This window comes from Mesoplodon densirostris, chromosome 5 (assembly GCF_025265405.1).
Source record: "Mesoplodon densirostris isolate mMesDen1 chromosome 5, mMesDen1 primary haplotype, whole genome shotgun sequence".
NCBI classification, from domain to species: Eukaryota; Metazoa; Chordata; class Mammalia; order Artiodactyla; family Ziphiidae; genus Mesoplodon; species Mesoplodon densirostris.
The window spans coordinates 69,124,710-69,145,656 of record NC_082665.1 but is presented as its reverse complement, the minus strand read 5'-3'; the positions used below and the strand labels follow the sequence as shown (position 1 = coordinate 69,145,656).

At 39.5% G+C, this 20,947-nt stretch overlaps 1 protein-coding gene across 2 annotated transcripts in view; it reads left to right on the top strand.

Annotated features, from left to right (window-relative positions):
• Positions 1-20,947, top strand: part of HSPBAP1 (HSPB1 associated protein 1) — a 53,964-nt gene that overhangs the window by 12,830 nt on the left and 20,187 nt on the right. For both annotated transcript variants that reach the window (XM_060099946.1, XM_060099945.1), the window contains one exon: positions 9,720-9,901. In XM_060099946.1, the coding sequence (XP_059955929.1) occupies positions 9,720-9,901 (182 nt within the window). The remainder of the gene's footprint in view (positions 1-9,719; positions 9,902-20,947) is intronic.

The window sequence follows — 20,947 nt, the reverse complement described above, 5'->3', positions numbered from 1 at the left end:
AAATTTTAAAAGGACAGTTTAAGATAATTTTTTTAGACTAAACAACTTATGATTTATAACCCCACATAAAATGTATTTGTTCATGTATCATGGTTCATTGATCATAGTAGACACTTAATAAATATTTGTTAATGTGCTATTATTTATGTGATTGAAAGAGACCAATACTAACCTAACAGTTCCTTCTACTTTTGACTCATGTACAGCGTGTCCTTTTATTTGTCGCCTCACTCACCTCACTCACTATTTATAGTGCTCAGTCTGGGTGTAATTTTATCTCTCCGCTTTATCAGCTGCCTGACCTCTATTGCATTATATAAATGTGAAACATATGTGAAGCTGGTTTTTTTGTGTGTGTGCGGTACGCGGGCCTCTCACTGTTGTGGCCTCTCCCGTTGCGGAGCACAGGCTTCGGACGCGCAGGCTCAGCGGCCATGGCTCACGGGCCCAGCTGCTCCGCGGCATGTGGGATCTTCCCGGACCGGAGCACGAGCCCGTGTCCCCTGCATCGGCAAGCGGACTCTCAACCACTGTGCCACCAGGGAAGCCCGAAGCTGTTTTTTTCATCCTCTTAAGCAATTTGATTTTGCCAGCTCCCTCTTCTTCCCTGAAGACTTGTAACAGTTTGATTTTTTGCCTTAAGCCAGATAAAGCAATTACTGTTACTCTAAAAACAGTTAGTTTATAGGAAAGAAACAGTTTACATTAGAAACTGTTTCTAATCTAAAGAAGTCCATGACCACTGTCTGGCTTCAGAATACGTGTTTAACTTCTCTTTAAATATGGGTAAATTTGGTAGTCTAGAAATTCATAGTGTTTTAAGCATTGCTGTGAAGTGGCTCTAAGAATATCTATTAATAACTCAGAAGGAACTAGAAAATTACCCAGTTTCTCTTCCAGGTTCTCCAAACTTTGTTTTCTCATGTTGATCTTCTAGTATATCTCATATAATTATTGGGTTTTTGGTGTCTGGAACCCCTTTGTACTCCAGTGACAGGTAGAGCAGGATTAATAGACCCGAAACTCTTTGGCATCTCATTCTGGTCACAGACCAAAATGTTTATTGTACTTTTAAATTAAATGCTAGACCAGCAGCAGCTATGTAAAAATCAGCCTGTGCTCTTTTCTTCTTGATTTTAGTCAGATAAATTTTCCACTCATTGAAGTGTCTGTTAAACAGTAATTTGAAGAAAAATAAAAATTGTAATTTTTTTCACCTCCTGGTTAGACTCCAAATACAATACTACTACTAAGAGCTATTGAGAACTATTGTGTCAGGCACTATTCTGAGGGCTTTATACATATTAACTCTCTTAATCTTCAGACCCACTTGGAGTGGTACTATTATTATCCTGTTTTATAGCGGAGATACAGTAATTTGACATTTTAAAGTTAGTACTCCAGCATAGAAGAAAAAGGGAAGTAGAAAGTCTCTGCAATTGCGAGAAACTGCTCTGAGTTTTTACTAAAGATAATTTGTTCTTTTTAAAAATTCAGGCGAAATTCACATAGAATTCACCATTTGAAAGTATACAGTTCAGTGGTTTTAGCATCTTCACAATGTTGTGCAACCATGACTACTATCTAATTCCAGAACATTTTCATCACACTGAAAAATCTGGTTCCCATTAGCAGTCACTCCCCATTCACCCCCTTCTCCAGCCCCTGGCAATGACTAATCTACCTTCTGTTTTTATAGATTTGCCTATTCTGGATATATATAAATGGAATCATACAGTTGTGGCCTTTTGTGTCTAGCTTTTTTCACGTATCATGTTTTCAAGATTTACCCATGTTTTAGCATGTATCTGTATTCTCGTTTTATTGCTGAATAATATTCCATCATATGGATAAACAAAATGTTTATCCATTCATCAGCTGATGGACGTTTGGGTTATTTCCACATTTTGGCTATTATGAATAATGCTGCTATGAACATTTAGGTACACGTTTTTGTGTGGACATATGTTTTCACTTCTCTTGGGTTAAACCTAGAAGTGTAATTGCCGAGTCATGCAGCAACTATGTTTAACCTTTAGAGGAACTGCCAAACTGTTGCCCGAAACAGCTGAACCATTTCACATTCCCACCCCAACGTGTGAGGGATCCAGTTTCTCTGCATCTTTGCCGATACTTATTCCATTTTTTATTCTAGCCATCCTAGTGGGTGTGAAGTATTATCTCATTATAGTTTTGATGCATTTCCCTAATGACTAATGTTGTCAAGCATCTTTTTTGGGCTTATTGACCATTAGTATATCTAATTTGGAGAAATGTCTATTCAAATCCTTTGCCTGTTTTCAAATTGAGATTTTTTTGTTTTTATGTGTGGTTTTTTTTTTTTTTTTGTCTTTTTGTTGTTCAGTGGTAAAAGAGATCTTCATATATTCTGGATACTAACTCTTATCAGATATATGATGTGCAAATATTTTCTCCCATTATGTGGGTTGTCTTAATAATTTGTTCTTTTAAAAGTTATTTCTTTGAGTATAAATACAGTACTTCCACAAGCAGTGTAGCGTAGTGATGTAAGAGAGCTGACTCAAGTCAGCTTGAGTGGGTTCAAATTTTGGCTTACTCTGTGACTTTGAGCAAGTTACTTAACTTTTCTGTATCTTAGAAATGTTTTCAAGATTAAATGGGTTCATATTCATTAAACATTTAGAACAGTGCCTAGCACATAGTAAATGCTCAAAAAATATTATTTAAAAATAGAAATAATTTCAAAAATTAAAATATACCTTCTCATTTTAGAGAACACTGGAAAACTGGGAAGACCCAAAGAAATTTAAAAACACTCAGTCCTATTACCAAGAGGCAATCACTAATTACATTTTGATATATGTCCATGCAAGCCTTTCTGTATTTTAAAAATAAAATTGTGTTAATTTAAACAGCCTGCATTTTCTCTTTTTTTTAACTTAACATATTCTGAGCAGCTTCTCTTGACATTAAATATGACTTTTAAATGGCTACCTAATATTCCATTGTATGGTAGTACCATAATTTATTTTTAAAATTCTCCTATTTTGCTTAGATTGCTTAGCAGTTTTAAATTTATAAATAAGACTATACTGAACATGTTTGAAAATAAATCTTGTCCAAGTTTCTGATTGTTTCCCTAGGATAGATGCCTAGGAGACTGACTGGGTCAAAGGGTGTGAACATTATCACCAGGAGCAGCACTATCCAAGAAGCTTCTTATGCCAGAAACCTCTGAGTCATTCTGATGGCCTCTCTAAGTGGTGTCTGGTGACTTGGTGACTTACACCTGAAGTATCCAGCATCCACCTGCTTCTCTGTCCGAGGCCATCCACCAGTTGGGGTTACCCTGCTCTCTCACCTCCGTGGTTGCAGTAGCCTCGTCCCTAGTCCCTGTGCACTCCCTGCCCTCCCGCCTCAGCCATTCTTCATACTGAAACCAGAGACAGTTTAAAAAAAAGAAAAATCTCATCTTTCCCCATTTAAAACCCTTAGATGGCTTCCCATTACCCTTAGGCTAAAGACCAGCATTTTTGTTATGGTATAGAAAGCTCTGTTGGCCTCCTCAGCTTAATTCCTCTTTCTGAACTTGGGGCAAAAAAGCATTTTTTCCAATTTTTGTATTTGCTTTTTCTTACTTCAGGGCCTTTGCATATACAGTCTAGCCGTTCTTCTCTTTTCCCACTTCCCCTTACCCCAGCTTTACCTAGTTAATTGCTCTGCTTCCTTCAGATCTTAGCTCAAGTCATTTCCTCATGGTAGTCTTTCTGACCACATCTCCCTCCCTCGCCCCCCAAATCAGGTGTTACTATTAACTTATCTCAGAACACCTTGTATTTCTGAGTAACACTTAGCACAGCTGTAATCACGTGGTTAGTTGTGTAAGTAATTATCTGTTTAAAGTCTCTCTTCCCCTCAAGAGGGGCCACCTTGTAAGGGCCAGGGCCATGTCTCATTGTTGGCTGAGCACTTAATATCTGGATAGTCAGACGTCTATGGAGTGAAAGAATGGAAGACCTTTGATACATGAGGCCAAGTGCTTTGCAGAAGGCTGGTTTACATTTACTTTCCTTTCAGAACATGAAGGGTACCTGTTTGGCCACTCCTTTGCCCAAACTGAAATTTATGTTTTTAAAAAACTATCTTCTTGATAGGTGAGAGATGGGTGTCTCATGACTTTAATTAACATTTCTTTGCTGGTGATGTTGAACATATGTTCATGTTTGTGAATAATTGGTATTTTTGTCTGGTAATTGTTCTTTCACTTATCCTTATTAGGGTTTCAGGGCGTTTTTTAAATAAATTCCTTATGTTAATATTAAGAATACTGTGTTTGTTTACTAATGTACTAATGTACTAAACAAATGTTTCCCAGTTTATTGTTTGCCTTTTGATTTTTGCTTCATATTTTTTATAGTAAAGTCAAATAATATTTCATTAATATTTTTATTCTTATTTATTTTATTTAGAAATTCCTTCTGTATCCTGACAAGATAAGTGTTCTAATATTTTCTTCTAATAGCTTAATGATTTCTTTTTTACATTTTAATCTCTATCCATTCCATATTTATTTTAGTATGTGGCGTTCACTGACTTTTTCCCAAATAGTTAAATTGGAAATAACATCTTTATTGTAGTACCATTTACTGAATAATCCTTTTTTCCCCTATTGACTTTGAAACCATCTTTATTATATTATTATATTCTTGTATATTCCAGCATCTGTTTTTGGACATTTTATTGAGCTATCAGTTTTGGGGCCAGTAAAACACTTTTTTTTTTTTTTTTTTTTTTTGCGGTACGCGGTCCTCGCACTCACTGTTGTGGCCTCTCCCGCTGCGGAGCACAGGCTCCTGACGCGCAGGCTCAGCGGCCATGGCTCACGGGCCCAGCCGCTCTGCGGCATGTGGGATCTTCCCTGACCGGGGCACGAACCCATGTCCCCTGCACCGGCAGGCGGACCCTCAACCACTTCGCCACCAGGGAAACCCCCAAGTAAAACACTTTTTAAAAACTATTTTAGCAACTGGTGTATATTTTAATATTTGAAAGAACAGTTCATCCTCCCTAATCACTCTTCTTTCTCAGTATTTTATTAGATACAATTGAATTTTATTCCTCTAAATGAATTTTAGAATTAAACAGTGCGCTCACATCAAACAATGAATGTTGCATGCCCTCAAGCCATCAGCCACTGCAGCTGCCTCCCCCGCCCCATAATGGTGCTCCCTGAGGGGCCTTTGGAATGGAGAAAAACAGGATCCTGGCCCTAGATAGTTAAGATGCATATCAAAGCAATAATATCAATGAGCTGAGACTTTTGCACCTTCCCATCCATAGATAAGCACTAAAATCATTAACTTGAGATGTCTGGGGTTTTTTGTAAAAGCTACATTTTTTTTTTCCACAAAAACTCCTGTATATACTGGCTCCTCCCTTACCTTTTTTTTTTTTTTTTTTTTTTTCTGGTACGCAGGCCTCTCACTGTTGTGGCCTCTCCCATTGCAGAGCACAGGCTCCGGACGCGCAGGCTCAGCGGCCGTGGTTCACGGGCCCAGCCGCTCCGCAGCATAGTGGGATCTTCCCGGACCGGGGCACGAACCCATGTCCCCTGCATCGGCAGGCGGACTCTCAACCACTGCGCCACCAGGGAGGCCCTCCCTTACCTCTTTAGAACAGTTCCTCAGAGCATCTGAGAGGCCGTCTCCCAGATTATAGTCCTCAGTAAGATACCCGAATAAAACATAACCTGCAACTTTTAGGTCATGTGTTTTTCTTTTTTTCTTTCAGTCAACAGGATTTTAAATGAAAATTCATGAAGTGCTATAAATTACATAATTTGGAAAGAATACCTTGTGACAATACTGTATCTTACTACACAAGAATGTGTAATCTTCACTTACCTAGTTTGTTTTACCTCAGTAAAAAGATTAGGGGGAAAGAATATTTGGATTTTTCATATAAGTCTACAAATTTCTTAAAATATTATAAAATTTTTATAGCTGTTAGGAAATATTTTTGCCTCTTGTTTTTCAAACTGTGATTGATATACAAATAAAAGCCATGTGTTTTTTGCATGTTTATTTTTTATCCATCCAGTTAACAATGTACATAGTTTTTTAGTTTATTCTTGTGGGCTTTTTAGTAAGACAGGCATATGATCTTACAAGCAATGATAACTTTGTTTCCTTTCTTTTGAACATATTTATTTCTGTTTTAGGTCTTGGTTAGAGTTTTTCTAGAATGCTTGAAATAATAGTATTAATAACTAGCATATTTGACTGTAATGTGTCTCTTAGTTTATTTTAGGAAGCAGATAATGACATCACAGTAGCTCTTTGAAACATTTTGGATCAGATTCATTTGCCAACATATATTCTCAGTGACAATACTATACCTCAGCTGGCAGATGTAGAAATAATCCTAAACATTTGTTGATAGGAAGTGGAGTAACAATCAAAAGTCATACTCAGTACCCACATTCCAAGTGTTTCTTGCTTGTGAAGTGATGAAGTCTAACAAAATGGAGAAATATTTGTTTCACTGCTGTGCAAAAAATATTTTAGGACTCCCTTTTATGAGAGTCAAAAGCAAACTCAATTTATACACTATTTCCAAATCCTAAACTCAGTTGAGCTTCCTCTTACCTAACATTTTGACAGTAAGTAGGATGAAAGTTGCAGCTGCCTAGGCTACTTTAATGTTAAACGAAAGAACAATAATAATCAAGTTAGAAAGGAATAATTCCATTGCATAGAATAAACTAAGAAAAACAACTGTACTACCCAGAAAGAAATTGTCATTATAACAGAATGAAAACAGTGCCTTTGGTGCTATTATTACCAGGAACGGGTGAAAAGATTCTATTTTGAAATCACTATGTAAATGAAAAAGTCTGTCATTTTCATTCATTCCATTCATTGTAATTTTCCCCTGACAGTAACAGTTCTCACATATAGTTTTTTGCATTTTTAGATTTTCATTCTTTTAAGTACAGAACTTGCTGTGACAGAAAATGAAGTCTGCTGATGAGGGTGCAGTACGGATGTGCCTGTGAAAACTGGTCATAACTGAAAAGTCCTCAGTCTACCCTAGGGGCAGGTGGCTCAAGCAATGGCTTTAGTATTCCGTTGGATCAGTTGGATTGAATTCTGTGAAGTGAAAACTTACAGGACAGTAGAATGTGGTCAGGCTCACATTGGAGCTTACTGAAATGATTTAGAAATGATTCCAGCACCAAGCAGCTTTCTTGCTACATGGGTTTTTGTTTGTTAAAAAAACGTGTATTCCAATGCTGTTATGGTAAATTCTTGATGATGATGTTGATAATATTAAGAGCTTTTATATATTGATGGGTCAGTGTGTGCCAGCCACTATGCTAAATGCTTCTCAAAAATTATCAAATTTAAATAGTTCTTAAATCTGCAGGGTTTTATCTTTTAGATAAATGTAGCCTAGTAAAGTTTTCCTGCTTCTTAAAGTCAGGTGACAAGTTGATGAAATAAATGAATTAAGGGTGACACACACCCTCCCCTCCATTATTTCTCTGCCATTATAAGGTTTTAGGATAAAGAGAGGAGGGAGAAACATGACTGGGATAATCCTAAACAGTTTGAGCAGAAATGGATGGAAAAGATAAAAGATGTTTGAATATCCTTTTCTTCCTACTACCAATTCAGCTAACTTTTAAAGTGCCCCAAGTAAATATATGAATGAATAATAAAAAATATTAATAATAGTGTCTAACTTTTACTGAGCATCTGCTATGTGTCTAGCATTGTGCTGACTGATTTACATGTGTTAGATCTACATCTCCTCTTGAAAGGATTTCATGTTTTCCAAAATAGATCATAATCAGGTTTCTTGAATATTAACATCCCAATGTACATTTAAAGTATTCAGCTAATTGCAAAAAAACCCTCATTTCATCACTATTTAGAAGAATAATTCTTGTATAAATGAGTTCTACCCGTAATAACAAACCACTATGGACAGACAGTAGACTTTTCTTCAAGCTTTCCTGATCAGCCCTCATCTCCGGTGGTCTTTGCCTTTTCCTAGGTGTCTAGGGCACAAAATTTGGCATCTAGTTATATGATGCCTCAAATTCCCTATTATTCTGGTTGAAGTTCTCTTTTTATCTAAATATAGTCTAAACTCAAGAGTATTATCTATTTCTTTTATGTTCCTGCAAGCCTGAGTACAATGCTAGTTACAAATTAGGTACTTAATAAATGATTCTGAAATAAATGGATTAATGAATAATTGAACAGACTTTAGGACTCTTTTTTTTTTTTTTTTTTTTTTTTGGGTTTGCGGGCCTCTCACTGTTGTGGCCTCTCCTGTCGCGGAGCACAGGCTCCGGACGCGCAGGCTCAGCGGCCATGGCTCACGGGCCCAGCCGCTCCACAGCATGTGGGATCTTCCCGGACCGGGGCACGAACCCGTGTCCCCTGCATCGGCAGGCGGACTCTCAACCACTGCGCCACCAGGGAAACCCGAACAGACTTTAAATTGCTGTTGTCTACTTAATGATTGAGGAGCTCTGTGTGATAAATGTGCAGTATAAAGTTGAAAATTTTCAAAAGACAGTTTTTTGTTGTTGCCTTTTTTTTATTTGAAGAAGTAGTTCTCAAACTTTTTGGTCTCAGTATTCCTTTAGACTTAAAAACGATTGAGTACCCCAGTGAGTGAGCTTTTTTGTCAATGTGGGTTATATCTAGTGATACTTAGCATTATTAGAAATTAAAACCGAGACATGTCTACTTAAAGAAAAATGCTCAATGTAAGAGCTGTGAGTTTAAGTTTTATTCAGGGTCTTAAAGGACTATAGCACAGGAGATAGCCTCTCAGGAGCTCTGAGAAAACTTCTCCGAAGGGTAGGGAAGAAGCCTGTATACATATGATTTTTGGCTAGGGAATGTGTGCAGTCAAGCAGACATCTTGGTAAAAGATTACTGCTAGTCACAAATAACAAATATCTACAGTTAATGATTTTAGTGCTTTTCTTTAGGAAGATGCAAGAATCTGGGGTCATTGAAGTTCTTCCCGAGATATACATCTCACTGAGAGGCTTGCTTGTCCAAAGCACAGAGCATGCTGTTATGGTCTTAATTTCCTCTATCTGAAGCACAGAGTGCTTCATCCTATTATGTCTTAATTTCCTCTGAGAGTGCACTGGTTGGTCAGTGACTGCAGTGGGTTACGACTTAATCCTTGTAGAACTGTTTGGTGAGCAACGCTCTTTGTTCTTCTTTGTTTACAGACATTTAAAACTATAAGGACATAAGCACATAGTCCACTAGCTGTCGGAGCAGTGACGTCAACACAAGTTGTGTAGCCCCTGGAAAACACCATACTCTTGTGAGAGAATAAGTGTGAAAAGGGCAAATACTGTCGTAGTATTATCATGAAAATAGTTGAGAACTCACACACCCCTGAAAAGGTCTTGGAGAAGTGATAAACTAAAGTATTCCACTGGATTACTGCATCAGGCTATAGAAACGGTAGTCTTTAATCTTAAGGTTAAAATTGTGTTTTTTACTTTTAAATTTAATCAAGAGTATTGTTAAGTGTTGTAAATGGTTCTAATTATTTAGCAAGTACATAATTAATTTCTAATTAATGTTAAATAATAGTTAATCTTTCCTGGTTGAAATTATCCTCATTTAAGAAAACAACAATATTTGGAAACTGTATTCAATGTACATTTAAAGTTGGGTTCTCTTACATTGCAGCTCCTCAGTTTGAAACCACATGCAGTTACGTAGAAGCTACACTTGAAGAGTTTCTGACCTGGAACTGTGACCGATCTAGTGTTTCTGGACCATTTAGAGACTATGATCATTCCAAATTCTGGGCTTATGCTGACTATAAATATTTTGTCAGTTTATTTGAAGACAAGACAGATATTTTCCAGGTAAGTCAGTACATTTCTTTTAATCATAGTATAACTTGTTCTTGAGAAAAGATCACAAATTAGAATCTCCTTGGTACTTTTTTACTCACTGTCTTTTTCTCTGAAAAGTAGTCACCGTGAGTCTTGACTGTCCTATTTACTCAAGCCCAAAGATTTGTTCAAAGGAAGTATAATGTTTGGCCTACAAAGATGAGCAGCCTTCTTATTATTTTCCTAGTCACCAGACTTCCTGCACACTCTCTCCTTTGCCTTTAAACAGCGCCTGAGCTGATTTGGAGTATATCAGAAGCATAGACTGTGTGTACAACTTCCTTTCCTCCTGACCTACATCTAAGTCCTTGTTCTGTCAGTGAGGCAGATGGAGGTACAAAGCTGATTACATGAAGAAGCATTCAAGCATTCCTAGAATCCTGGAAGCCTTCCGGCTGCTGCTGCCATCTCTCTCTGCTCTGGGGTGTTTAGTACAGGTTTATAGCCTGAAGCAGAGAGTACTGGGCTCCCAGTGTTTGGCTGTAGAAGTCCTGCAGAAGGATGGGGGTGCTTGCAGAAGTAAGAATGTGGAAGTTCTTTGCCACACGTTGACATAACTGAAGGCGGTTTGCAGACTACCGTATCCTCTTTTCAAAGTGTTTTCTACCTCAAACTGCCAGTTCAGTTTGTGGGGTGATTTTGCAAACTCCCTGCTCTGGTTTCTGTGTGTCTTAGGCATCGGCCAGGAATGGGAGTAGTCCCAGAAAGCTGTTTGAATGACTCTGTCTTGCCCAGCATCAGGTCAAGGTTCTAGAGTCCTTCATCCTGCCCCTACAGGATATATTTTGCCATCACAGCAGGCTGTTCACCCACCTGCTCTTCTCCTGCCAGTCACCACCACTCTCCCTCTGGACTTTCCTCTCATACAGGCTGATTGTCCTTGGATTCTTGAGTCATTTTCCATTCAGCTTATATTTTTTCTTTTTCACTTTGAGTGAAGGTTTAGTTGCTGGTGCTTTCATAGTTATAATATTATCATACAGCTATCAATACTTTGTATCTTTATTAAGTTTTTTAATGTTTTACTTAAATTTTGGTTTTTGTAAAAAAAAAAAAAAAGGAAAAACACATCACTTACCCCATAATTGTTAGTTGAGGATACTTTTTTTTTCTCACAACAATAAAAGAAATGCATTGGTTTTGAAAACATTCAGTAGATGTTTTCTGAATCCAAAATCTATACCAAATCTATTATTTACTCATTTTTAAATGATAATTTTGAGGTAATTTTTTTAATAACCTTAATTGTGATTACTCTATGGATCTTTAATCCTAGACCTTTTAGATATCATAGTTAACTTCTGGAGTATCTTATTAATATTTCTCATACCCTAACCCACCCTGTATATTAGACTAGTACTTTATTACTCCATATTTCAGGTAAAACACTGTAATAGTAATATTTATCAAGTACTCATACTTGGTGCTTTTCTAAGTGCTTTACCTTTATAATCCCCACAGTAACCCTATGATTTAATAATTATCCCTATTTTAAGAAAAATGAGGGCTTCCCTGGTGGCACAGTGGTTAAGAATCCGCCTGCCAATGCATGGGACATGGGTTTGAGCCCTGGTCTGGGAAGATCCCACATGCCACGGAGTAACTAAGCCCGTGTGCCACAACTACTGAGCCTGTGCTCTAGAGCCCACGAGCCACAATGAGCCACAACGAGCCACAAGTACTGAAGACTGCGTGCCTAGAGCCCGTGCTCCGCAACAAGCGAAGCCACCACAATGAGAAGCCCGTGCACCGCAACGAAGAGTAACCCCCGCTCGCAGCAACTAGAGAAAGCCTGTGGGCAGCAAAAAGACCCAACGCAGCCCTAAATAAACAAACAAACAAATACATTTATAAAAAAAAAAAAAGTGAGGCACCAAGAGGTTAAGTAAACCTTTTCTGAAATTATACAACTAAGAAAAGTATAGGGCCTCCCTGGTGGCGCAAGTGGTTGAGAGTCCGCCTGCCGATGCAGGGGATACGGGTTCGTGCCCTGGTCTGGGAGGATCCCATATGCCGCGGAGCGGCTGGGCCCGTGAGCCATGGCCGCTGAGCCTGCGCATCCGGAGCCTGCGCGTCCGGAGCCTGTGCTCCGCGACGGGGGAGGCCACAACAGTGAGAGGCCCGCATACCGCAAAAAAAAAAAAAAAAAAAAAAAAAAAAAAAAAAAAAAAAAAAAAAAAAAAGAAAAGTATAAACTAAGCAGTCTGCCTCCACAAGCTTTAACTACGGCACTATATGCCTGCAGAGGGTCTGGATACATTCAGTCCTGTGAGGACTACACAGCTAGGATGAAGGACTTCTGTCTGTGCTGGATCTAGGCTCACTCTGCCTTGGGTGAATCTCTAATCTGACCCCATCAGTTGTTCTGTTTCAGCCCAGGCATGGTAGCACTGTGCAGAAACGTGTCCTATTTATTAAGTGTGGGTATAAAAGGCAGCCTTTTGGTAATGTGCTGGAATTCTAATTGAGCCCTTATAAAATCTGATATTTTTAGTGAATGAGTTCTTGTCAGCTCACATTATGGTGATTAATTCTCTGGATTAGAACAGGCAAATCTGCTATGAACAACCAAGTCCATTAAGATTATATCATTTTTTTATCTCAAAGTTTTCTGAGCATGAAGTGATCTTACATCAAAGGTACCTAAGTTGTTTTACTTTTACCACTGTAATTCATTCAGTCACTAAATCTTACTACTTATTGTTTCAAGCCTTCTTCTGTCTGTCATAAAATGGTGGATAGTTAAACATTAAAACTGATAAATTTTTTAAATGTTTATTTAAAATAAACTCATTGTATCTGAATTTAAGTGACATTTTTGTGAAAGTAATTATATTCCAATTTTCTTTTTAATGTTATGAGAGTAGTGGCATTGTTTTACATTGTTGTCTCTTGAGTGTCTGGCTTAATAGAAGACAGCTGGTTTCTTCTGTCTGCTTCATTCAGTCTTGCGATTTTTGGTTTAAGTATATGAAGAATATCTTTCTTTACGCACATATGCAGCTGAAAAAGAGAGGAGCATTTTGGGCTTCTCTGGTGGCGCAGTGGTTGAGAGTCCGCCTGCCGATGCAGGGGACACAGGTTCGTGCCCCGGTCCGGGAAGATCCCACATGCATTTTGGTAACCTTTTTAGATAATTGTGGATTTTTTTGATACTCCACCAAATTTGGGTTGTTTCTACCACTAATGAGTAGTCTCTTAAAGGTTCGTTTGTTGCAATCAAGAATCTGAACCCATGGGCTTCCCTGGTGGTGCAGTGGTTGAGAGTCCGCCTGCCGATGCAGGGGACGCGGATTCGTGCCCCGGTCCGGGAAGATCCCACATGCTGTGGAGCGGCTGGGCCTGTGAGCCATGGCCGCTGAGCCTGCGCGTCCGGAACCTGTGCTCCGCAACAGGAGAAGCCACAACAGTGAGAGGCCCGCGTACCGAGAAAAAAAACAAAACAAAACATTTTTTAGTGGTAAACAAATTAAGAATGAATTATTTTCTGGTAATGGTAGGCTTAAAAAAAAAGCCACTATTCTGTATTATCAGTATCTTACCAGTTTTTCTTAAGTTCTTTGGTTAAAACAGTAAAATTGGGCTTCCCTGTTGGCGCAGTGGTTAAGAATCCACCTGCCAATGCAGGGGACATGGGTTCAAGCCCTGGTCCGGGAAGATCCCACATGCCACGGAGCAACTAAGCCCGTGCGCTACACCTGCTGAGCCTGTGCTTTAGAGCCCGCAAGCCACAACTACTGAGCCCATGTGCCACAACTACTGAAGCCCACATGCCTAGAGCCCATGCTCTGAAACGAGAAGCCGCCGCAATGAGAAGCCCGTGCACCTCAAGGAAGAGCAGCTCCCACTCGCCACAACTAGAGAAAGCCTGCATGTAGCAACGAAGATCCAATGCAGCCAAAAATAAATTTTTTTAAAAAAACCTGTAAAATTATGGAAGATTTGGTTGCTTGTACAGCATTTTTTAAATGATGTTTGAGTCTGCAACAATTACTTAACTTGTTAATTGGAACAGGTTTAGGAGCGACTCAGTTTCAACATAAAATTAGATCTAGTCACCTAGATCAGTAACTCAGCAATTTTTGAACATTTGTTGTGCTGTGTTAGGTACCGGGGATGCCAACTTGAATAAAAGACTTGGCTCCCGTGGGAGTTTAAAGTTGAATGTGGAGCCAAGCCTTAAGACACAAAAGTGTAAAATGTGCTATTAGACTTCAGTACTTTTGCTGACACTATTTTATCATTTAAATGATTGTAATAGTTTTAGAATATTATATATAATCAAGAAGATTGAAGCATATACATTTTCTTGAACTTTTAAAATTACAACCAGATTTTTAGATTCTCTTATTTAAAATGTTGGAGACAATTTTATTGAGCAATTTTTAAAACTCATCCTCATTGCTGTTATGTGTACTTAAAGGAATCCAGTTTCAAAATATTGGAATAACAGAAAGTAGATCGGTGGTTGCTTGGGGCTGAGAGTAGAGGCAGGCAGATTGAAAGCACAGGAGTAAGAGGGAACTTTTTGGGGTAGTAGAAGTATTCTATATTTTGATCATGGTGGTGATTATTCCAGTATATACATTTGTCAAAACTTGCTGAACTGTAGTCTAAAATGGGTACGTTTTATTGTATATAAATTTTACCTCAATGAAATTAATTTAAAAGGAAAACTAGGCAGTGGAAAAAATAGTGTTTCTAAATATTTCCTTATGTTGGTATTTAAGCAGTTTCTCCCCAACTAACTCTTATCTTCACAGGTAGCACAGAAGTGCGTTGTCATCCTTTATGTCCTGGTTTTTTAATTGGGAAGTATGATCACTATGTACACAAGAAATAAAACCATTATTATTTATAAATTACATATTATGTTCAGGACATCATGACAAGGCAGAACCATCCAAAGGAAAGAGGAGAATAAAGTATCTGTACTACTTTTGTGTTATAAACCAAGTTCATTTTTTTTGGCCAGCCAGTTTTCAACTATGAGTAAATGATGAATTTTGCTTATAACCCTCATTCTGTACAGAAGCTGTGCCATATTTGGTCTTGAAACACTGTAGTGCGTTATTTCCATCCCTCTTAGGTGTCTCTCTCTTTTTTTTTTAATAGTTTTAAAAAAATTAGTTTGGTTGAGCTGGGTCTTAGTTGCAGCAGGCAAGCTCCTTAATTGTGGCAGGCTGTCTCCTTAGTTGCAGCTCGAGGGCTCCTTAGTTGTGGCTCGCTGCCTCCTTAGTTGTAGCATGCAAACTCTTAGTTGTGGCATGCATGTGGGATCTAGTTCCCTGACCAGGTATTTAACCCGAGCCCCCTGCATTGAGAGCGTGGAGTCTTAATCACTGTGCCACTAAGGAAGTCCCTCTCTTAGGTGTCTTTAAACTGCAGATAAATTTCCCAGAATATGTCTGGGAAGAGGCCAGCAATTGGGGCTGATAGGAAACCATTGCGGTTGGATGTGGGGGAGGATGAAAAAGCAGGACTGAATTCCTGGTTAATTCCTTTAAGTACTGGAGTAACATGTGATATTGTCTTCTAGAATTACCCCTAACCACTAGAGTATCTAATGGACTACTAAATTATAGTACTGCAGCCCTACATTAGCACTTCCATAATAACTGTGGTCTTATTTTTTAATTAAAGAGTTAATTATCAAGACCTTTTGGTTCTTTTTATTCTTTTGCTGTCTTTTGTATTTTTCATTGCTTGTGTTCTACACATTTTATTTGTATATCAATTGTTTGGACTCAGAACTTTTTTTTTTTCCTGGAGGAACAATGCAGATCTTCGCGGTTAGTTCTCCAGGCTAGCCTGGGGAAGCCTACTATATTTATAATATGCTCAAAGAATAGTACCATGAAACTCTCCCTACTTCCTCCCCGAAGTGTCTACAGGCGTATTTCTTCAAGGATATGTTTCTCTGATATAGGGTTTAGGACTGGCATAACTGCAAACCCAAGATAAAGGCTCTGACAGAATGAGATTACTGGGGAAAGACAAGGTTCTATGGGTTAACCTCCTGAATCAATTTGGGTTAGGCTTAGTTGCTTGTAACAGAAATCCCAGAATGGAAGTTGCCTAACTAAACGCATAACGGTGAATTTTTTCCTCACCTAAGGAAAGTTTGGAGGTACGCTGGCCGGGGCTGGGATGGAGGCTTTGTCATCCCAAAGAGCCCAGCTTCTTCCTGTCTTTCTACTCTGTCTTTAGCATGTGGCTTTCATCCTCAAAGCCATCTTGTATTCCAAGAGAGCCATCACACTGTATTTCAGAAAGGAGGAAGGAAGGACAAACGTATACTCCCAGCTCTCTGCCTCTCTTTTAAGGAGCTCTCCCAGAAGTCCCATCCAACAACTTTTGCTTAATGGTTAGAATTTAGTTTCATGGCCCCACTGAACTGCAAGGCAGGCTGCAAAATGGATGTCTCTTAGCTGGGCACGTTATCTGTCTGAATAAAATTGAGAATGAGATATTAAGAAAAATAGGCAGTTTATGGCACACTCTGTTCATGGAAGGACATGAAAAATTGAAGCAAGATTTACAATTTCTACAAAAAGTACAGTTATTCCGGGCCTCTGCAGGCAGCAAGTATAGGGACCAGAGAGAATTGCAGCATTAAAGGGACGAATCCAAGAATGAGTCTGTACAGCCATCCTTAGTGCATAGCTAAGAATGCCCTTGTCAGCTAGGGAGAGAGGATTTTGAAGCCAGAGGGATTTCTTAGGCAGCCATAGGGCTGGCAGTTTCAAGGGGGGGCCCCTATGGCCAGATCCCTGGGGCAGGATGATTGATGGTCATTTTATTTAATGGTTAAGTTGATAGGTTAGCAATCTGCTATACGTCTCACTGCAGAGAGGAAGGGAAAAGAACAAAGTTCATATCTCTCGATTAAGTACTAATGCATTAGTACTTATTGAGGGATCAAGACAGAGAGAGACAAAAGCAAATATCAAGCATTCTTGACCTCTTAATTTATTGTACAGTTGTGTGATCATGATAGAATTGCCTTCTGGCATATTGGGGAGGGGGTAATTGATTTGTTTATGTTGTTATTTCATGTTGGTGTCTTCAACTAGATTTTAGAGTTCTTGATAATAGAGATGTTTATGCCTTACACTTTTTGGGTCTCCATCCCCTATTAGCATATCACATATATTATCGGTCAGTAGTTTTTGATTCTAATAGTTGTGCTATAGCAGTGCTTCTCAACTCTCCCAGATCTTGCACTCCCTTTATACAGTTTGTAGATAATACAATTACCTACACATGTAATTCTTTTAAATTGTTAAAATACCTTACCCATAATATAAAGGAGAATTTTCGAGGAAGTATTTTATAATAAACAACATATATTTTGATGTGTGAATGCTCAATAACTACGCTAGAAGACATAACAACATAGTCAAGTCCAGATGTGTGATTAAGTGGACCTCCAAAGCCAACATATAATGATTTTGAATGGATAGTCCATTTATTCCAGAAACCAGGCCCAACCTTGATGCACGCTGTGGTCTGGGATGCGCCTCCTCTGATGTTGCAGACCCTGGGGGAGCTCGCTGAGTTCTCTGTGAGGTTGTGGCAGGTGGCTATTGTCAGCCACTGTGTGTTGGGAGAATTGTTTAGACTTGGGCACTGGCCTGGGATGACCAAGGAGCTCCAGGACCATACCCACCAGACCTGTATTTTCCCAAGAAAAAAATTCCAGAGGCGAAGCAGAGTAATAAGTCTTCCAGCTGATTAAAAAACATGAAGCCAAAGCTGAGAGTAGATGAATGCAGAAACTAGATTCAAGCTCTGTTGTGTGCTGTGGACTCTGCCAGTTGCTGGGGTCTGTGAGGTGAATATGTGTTCAAAAGACAGAAAATAACTGTAAATTGTGCATGATTGTATATTCTGTCTACAAACACCTGTTTTTCAACTACTGTACTAGGGCTAGAGAGTCACAGACAGCCTTGGTCTCCTCTCCTCAGGGAGCTCATATTCTATAGTGAAATCAGACAAGTGAGTCTAACCGATTGTCGTAACTGTTATGAAGTAAGCAAAAATGGGCCAAAATTAGTACGCAGAGGGACTTCTAAAAGGGTAAGTTGGGAAGCTTTCTCTGAGGAGGTGATATTTAAGCTGATTGCTAAAAAATGAGAAGCTAGCCAAGTGAATGGAGGGTCAAGAGCTTTCTAAGCAGAGTTCAAAGCCCTTGAATGTGACAAGAGTTTGCCTTTTTGGAAAAAAAGAAAGAAAGCCATTGTGATTGAAGCCTGGCCAGTGAGACTGAGAGGGTTAGAGGTGTCAGAGAGGTGAGAGGGGCCTGGTCATGCAGGCCCATGATAGAGGGCATTTGGATCTAATTCTAAGTGCAGAGCGAAGGGGAGACAGGACTTAATATTTTAAGATCACTCTTTGCTGCTTTGAGGAGAATGGGTCGGACAGGCAAAGAATCAAAGTTCTTTGGGAGAGACAGACCAAAAGAGAGAATGACCGGGTTGCATGCGGTAGGGGAGGGAGGGGTTGCGGTGGGGAGTGTGGAAGGATTCAAGGACATGACATTTACATTGGGTCTTGAAAGAGAAATGTGAATTGGGGTGTGGGAAGGGCAGTGAGGAGACCAGCCAGGCAGAGGGAGCAGCAGAAGCAAAGGCAGGGAGGTGTGTAGCCCATGCTGGGAGAGCAGTAGAGAGGTAGTGTAGCAATGGTCTCATACTAGAACCTGCATCCCCTTTACTGTTCTGAAATGCAGTTTGCAGGTGATATAATTACTTCCACAAATAATTTTTTTTAACTATTAAACTACCCCAGCTATAAAATACAGGAGAATTTAAGCAGAAGTATGTGATTTAATGTGTAAATATTCAAGCGTCACTATACTAGAAGACAATGAATTAATCAGATGCTTGTACCTACCTACAAGGAAAAGGTTCAGTTTTTGGTTTTTTGTTTTGTTTTGTTTTGTTTTTGTGGTACACGGGCCTCTCACTGTTGTGGCCTCTCCCGTTGCGGAGCACAGGCTCCGGACGCACAGGCTCCATGGCCATGGCTCACGGGCCCAGCCACTCCGCAGCATGTGGGATCTTCCCGGACCGGGGCACGAACCCGTGTCCCCTGCATCGGCAGGCGGACTCTCAACCACTGCGCCACCAGCGAAGCCCAAAGGTTCAGTTTTGAAGAGTTAAGATAAAATTCCATAGAATATTTCCAATATATTATATTTAACATTTTGAAATGAGGCTAAATGAGTATGTTTGTGTCTATACACAGAGTCACCGTGATGAGACAGTACAAGCACAGACTGATACTGCTGTACACATCGCTAAACCAAATATCATGAGCTTCAATGCTGCTGGTGACTTTTTTTCAAAATGGTGAACAACTCTTGATGAAGCTGCGGGAACACAAAGTACAGTCCTCCCTCGACTTACTTAGTAATTGTGTTTCTAGAAAATTCAGTATGTGTTAAAACCGTGCAAAAGTCCTTTGAGAATATATGAAATTAAGAGAGCTCTGGCGCTTCCCTGGTGGCACAGTGGTTGAGAGTCCGCCTGCCGATGCAGGGGACACGGGTTCGTGCCCCGGTCCGGGAAGATCCCGTGGCCACTGAGCCTGCGTGTCCGGAGCCTGTGCTCCGCAACGGGAGAGGCCACAACAATGAGAAGCCCGCGTACCGCAAAAAAAAAAAAAAAAAAGAGTCAGAGCTCTAATCTCAGGTAACTAAGATCAAATTTTTCAGTGTTATGAAAATTGTGCAAGATACAAAACTTCTGTTGTTGAGCTGGATCCCTGACCCCCATCCACTGAATATCAAGGCACCCCCCTCCTATTTATTATGACAACCAAAAATGTCTCCATGTTTTTTAATAAAAGGACAGAACTGTCCCTCAGTTTCCACATCTGTACAGTAGATATAACTACCTTCAATCTCATAAGGATTAAATGAGATGATACATAGAAAATGCTAGTATCAGGGCCTGTCCCACCATATGGATTCAATAACCTGATAGTTAGCAGCTGAAAATATAGGTTTAGCAGTTGAAAATATAGATTTAGTCGTAAATAGAAGAGAAGTTAGGACTGGAAATGAAGGTTTAGGAGTCATGTATGTAGGTTCATTTAAACATTACAAAGCACCAGGCAGAAACTTAACATTCAATTTAAGAGGGATAAAAGTAGGGTCCCATGGCCTTCTCCTAAACTCTATAATGTCAAGGATGAAGAGATATGGCTAGGCAACAGTTCATAAGAAAAAGGCAGTCAAGCCTAGATTAGCCATGGTATAATTCAGCTGCTTTTTTTTTTTTTCCGGTATGCAGGCCTCTCACTGTTGTGGCCTCTCCCGTTGCGGAGTACAGGCTGCAGACGCGCAGGCCTGGCGGCCATGGCTCACAGGCCCAGCCACTCCATGGCATGTGGGATCCTCCCGGACCGGGGCACGAACCCGTGTCCCCTGCATCGGCAGGCAGACTCTCAACCACTGCGCCACCAGGGAAGTCCCAGCTGCTTTTTCTTAAAAAAAAAAAAAAGGACCGTCTGACAGTGTATTAATAGTGTAATGTCCAGATCATGGAATATTGAGACCCATATGCAAGGTACTACATAGGCTCTGTCTGGGGTTCATTTTGGGAGCCAGGCTTTAAGAGAGCTGTTGACAAAGGTAGTCAAGAGGAGAGAAACTGGAAGGAAAATTTAATGCTACTGAGTCTAGATATTTGAAAAAAAATGATAAAGGAGAAGACATGACCATTTTTCAGATAATTTAAAGACAACAGTTTTTGGCAGAAGAGAAAATAAACCTGTTGTTTGTGGAAAACAAATCTAGGACCTTCTGGAAGTTACAAGAAAGCAAATATTTATTTTGTAGTAAGCAATCAACCAGATGCTTGCTCTTTTCAGGGATGATGTAGAATAGAATTTCATGGATAGAGATGATTTCTAAAGACTTTTTCAACTTTTGAAGTGGATGTGGGAATAGACTCCAGGATGGATCACCCCACCAGTCACCTGTGTTAGTTTCACTGATGTGGCTGC